Raw genomic sequence first — 4536 nt, forward strand, 5'->3', positions numbered from 1 at the left:
GGGGGTGGGGTGGGGAAAGGACATAAAAATGAATTTTAGTTTTCCCACACGACAAGGTATCTGTGTCAATGTGGCTAATGTGTGTCAACATCAAGCGATCCCTCCTCCCAGGAACCAAGAGGAAGTTTCTCAAAACTAGAAGGGGAAGGTGTTTCTCCCCTACCCCACCCCATGTCAGTCCAGCTTTGGAGACATTCTATTAGTACATTATATCCTTCCCCAAAAAAAACAAGTAAAGAGTTCTTTGTGCAAACAACATAGCTTTAAAAAAAGTAAACAAAATTCTGCATTTTTATAAAACTTGATAAAAATACTAGTTCAAACTGTACAGTCACCAGAGCACAGTTATCAAAAATGCACACACTTCACCTGGCTTCTCCAGCACCTTCAGCTTCCTGTGCCTGGTCTGTTTGGGCATCTCCATGTTCTGCAGGGCTATTCCCATCCTGGCCAGCATCAGCTTTCCCTTTTTTCCCTTTTGGTACCTTCTCTCCCTTCTTGGTAGGGACCTTTTTAGGCTTGGGCTCCGGCTTTGGAGGAGCAGGTTTAGCTGATAACCTGGCGGATCTTCTCTGTGGTTCCTCCTTCACCTTGGCTTTATCTCCATTAGCATCCCCTTCAGCCTTTCTCTTGGGCATGTTGGTGATGGTGGCAGGACATCCGAGCAGGACGTGGGGATGCAGCAGCGCGCGGGCTTTGCTCTCCTCCTCACACTGCTCTTATATGTGGGGTTTAATGAATAAAATAAACTAACAAAGAAAATAGAAACAGAGGAATGGATATAAGGAGCAGACTGACAGCTGTCTGAAATGGGAGAGAGGAGGCTGGATGAAAGAAACTGAGAGATTAACTAAAGAAAATATTTGCATAACCCATAGACATAGACAACAGTGTGGTGATGGCCAGAAGTAAGGAGGGGTGGGGCGGGTCAGGGACAGGGTGGAGGTGGGACTAGGGGGTGAAAATAGGAACATCTGTAATGGTGTCAACAATTTAAAAAAAAAGAAAAAAGAAAAGAAAGATAGTTTCATGTAATTTCTGCTAGGTATTTTCTTGCATAAGAGATGGCAATTTTTTGTTGCCTGAATCACATTTCCACAATAATTTTTAAAAGCCACATTTGAAGCATTTAGTTAATCTCTTTGTTTTATGTTGAATGACATTGCAGCAGACTGTAGTATGGGTGGTTAATATTATTACTGTTAACCATTAGGTTCCCTGTGGTATCAACATTACACCACTCATAACCTTTGTCCTTTCAGATGATACACAATTAAATGATCACTATTTCAATCCATCACCTGAAATTTTATATTTTTCAATGAGCTATATTCCTCATTAAGCATATTGACAACACAAGAACTTGATATGATGCACTGAGAAGGACATAACACCATCATTGTGGTATTCTTGCCCAAAATGCATAATCTCACTCTAATTATTAGCAAACAGACAATTCCAAGTTGAGAGACATTTTACAAAACAATTCGTGAGTATTCCTCAAAAGCATCAATCAAGGTAAGCAAAGATCAAAAAAACTGAAGAACTATTACATACTGGAGGAGATTAAGTATAAATAATTAATAAAATGTGGGATTCTGGATAGGATCCTAGGATTTAAAAAAGGACATTAATTGGAAAAATTGGTGAAATTTGTAAAACATCTGCAGCTTAATTAATAATATTGCAGCAATGTTAATTTTCTGTCCTTGATAAATGTACTATGGTCATGTAAGTTGTTAATATTAAGGGAAACATGCTAAGCAATATAAGGGAACTATTTGTATTATTGTTACAATTTTCAGTAAGTTTATAATTAGCCAAATTTTGTAAAAAATATATTGAAACAATATAATGATTAATGTTTTCTATGAAACCACACAGACCAGATTTTTCTTTTTTTATTATTATTTGGGGGCACTTAATATTGTGAGATAAGAAACTAAAGCATATCAACAATTTCTAAAATAACAAAGAGAAAAGGAATGAATTAATTATACTGACTTTGATGAAAAAAAAAAAAAAAAGAAACCACACAGACCAGATTTTTCTTTTTTTATTATTATTTGGGGGCACTTAATATTGTGAGATAAGAAACTAAAGCATATCAACAATTTCTAAAATAACAAAGAGAAAAGGAATGAATTAATTATAGCCCAGAGCTAAACTCATCTCTTGGAATCAGTGAGTATGATTGGCTAGGCTTTCATAGGCCAGCCTCTGCTGTACCAGACTCACATTACCTATGCAGTCCAATGACATCTGTTTAATTCATTTTGTTCTAATAGCAAACCCTGCTCATCCTATCACCAGGCATGTGATATCTCAACTTGACATGAGCAAATGATATGAGTTCCTTTAAGTTAGACAATGGTTATAATTTTCTAAACATCAATCTCTACATTAAGCAAATTATACAGCAATGATCTCAGTCTGAAGGGAGTTTCATAACCTCCAGAAGCCCAAGGAGGGAGCCTGCTGCCATTGACAGTAACTGTGAGGGCTGGAGTGTGGGTGCAGAGTGGTGAGGATCCCATAGGTCCTTGCAGAAGACCCTTTGTCATTTGCATGTGGATATTAATTCCTCTGCAGAATTTTTCTGGAAAGTTGGGCTCTGGGCTGATTTGGTCAATTGTGTCAGTCAGCACTAATAGTTTATTCTATCTGCCAAAAATGGAGTGAAAAAAGTTCCAATTCTCAGATGTACTTCCCCTATAGAAGGTCCAAACTTCAGTCCAACTTGAAGTCTATTCATGCTATCACACAAATTTGTTACTCAATAGTCTCACAATAATAGCTTGGCTGGCTCATCTTTCTCTCTTTCCCAAAACATTTCTTCTACCTTAGGCAGAATACAAAATAATTGTACTTCAGTATTATTGCAGTAAATCCTCTATCTACCCAAAGGCAACAGGATACTCTGTGAAATAAACCAAAGTATTTCACCGTCATTTGCCAATTGAGTTTTTGTGCCTTCTTTTCTCACCCAATCCCTACCTGTTAAGGTAAAAAACAAAACAGGAAAAAACACACATTGTGTGACTCTAATAGAGTTGTCTATTCTGGGACATTGGCAACCAGGCTCAACTTAATCCCAATTTTCCCAAATGTTGCTGCACTTAGAACTACTTGGAGAGTTCATAAAATCCATAATGTTTCACCATATAACAATTAAAGTAGAATGTGGAGGGTGAGAACCAGGCATTGGTATTTTAGAGCAATATTTAAACAAAATACTGAAAAACATTTCCTTTTCAAAACACAAAAATTCTGAATTAAATAAAACAAATAACATTTAAAAGGTTTTGCTGAGGTCACAATAAATTAAGGCAATTCAGAGAAGAGGAGACCCACAAAGCCAATACCATATGAACAGTGCTCAAACTCATTAGTAATTAGTAAGTGCAAATTAAAACAAGAATCACCTATAATCTCACACCCACTAAACTGGCAAAAATGAAAACAATAGCAATAACTAACGGTTAGGTGTGGGGCAAAGGGAACACTCATTCACTCCTGGCAAATGGGTAAATTGGCAGAGCCCCTCAGGAGAGCAATTCCATACTCTCCAGTGAAGTAGAAGATGCACATATATAATAAGTCAACAATTACATTTTCTCGAAAAATGGCCATATGTCCCCTGGGGGACATCTACAAGAATGTTCATTATAGCATTGTTTGTTATATTGAAAATATTGAAAACAATCTGAATTTCCATTCAGGAGAATAAATCAAGAAGTTGTGTGATTTACATAGCATAGCAGCTAAAATGAAAGAATAAGCGCCTTTTGTAGTAACATGGATAACTTATTTCAAAATATTGACTAAAAATATAAGCTCTGGCCAGGTGTCTCAGTTGGTTGGAGCATCATCCTGTACACCAAAAAGTTTGTAGGTTCAATTCCTGGTCAAGGCACAAACTTCAGTTGCAACTTTGATCTCTGGCTGTGGCACATACAAAAGGCAACCGATAGATAGTTCTCTTTCTCATCCCTCTGCTCTCTGTAAAAAAAAAAAAAATCTCTGATGAAGATTAAAAATATATATACATGTATATATAAGATATATTCTATGTATATAATAAAATACAATTCCAGATGATCATAAAGTATAATATCTTCAATATAATTTTAATGCATGCAAAATTAATTATATATTGTTTGGTGATAAGTCCATATAAGATAAAATATAAAAATTTGCATGATAATTTAAATGCCAAATCAGAGGAAAGTTTACGTGTAAGTAGGAAGATTGGAGATAAGATCTTGGAGGAATAAACCAGAAACTTGAATTCCATTGTATTTTTTAAACTTGGTAGTGGATGCACAAGTGCACATTATATTATTAAATATACTTTCTCATGTCAGAAATAGTTTGCTGAGCAATAAACTACTTATTGCACACTTTTAGCTATCGACAATTTCATGCTTAAATTTTGTACTCTTATTTTTTAAATAGCCTATGTAGACAATAAATTCTTAACCCTTGTCTTTGAACATTATTTTTAACCTGTAGTTATATCTGCCTAAAATAAAG

General features: G+C 35.6%; 1 protein-coding gene across 1 annotated transcript; it reads right to left on the reverse strand.

Annotated features, from left to right (window-relative positions):
- Positions 1-365: 365 nt before the first annotated feature.
- LOC102242539 (non-histone chromosomal protein HMG-17) lies at positions 366-694 on the reverse strand. The gene has a single exon (XM_005884125.2). It carries the CDS (start codon positions 636-638, stop codon positions 366-368), a length of 273 nt encoding a protein of 90 aa, XP_005884187.1. The 5' UTR covers positions 639-694.
- Positions 695-4536: the final 3842 nt, after the last annotated feature.

This window comes from Myotis brandtii, unplaced genomic scaffold (genome assembly GCF_000412655.1).
Source record: "Myotis brandtii unplaced genomic scaffold, ASM41265v1 scaffold82, whole genome shotgun sequence".
In the NCBI taxonomy this organism is placed as follows: domain Eukaryota; kingdom Metazoa; phylum Chordata; class Mammalia; order Chiroptera; family Vespertilionidae; genus Myotis; species Myotis brandtii.

What these genes read in the sequence shown, in the direction of transcription:
- LOC102242539 (XM_005884125.2), bottom strand. Translation starts at nt 638, where the DNA reads ATGCCCAAGAGAAAGGCTGAAGGGGATGCTAATGGAGATAAAGCCAAG.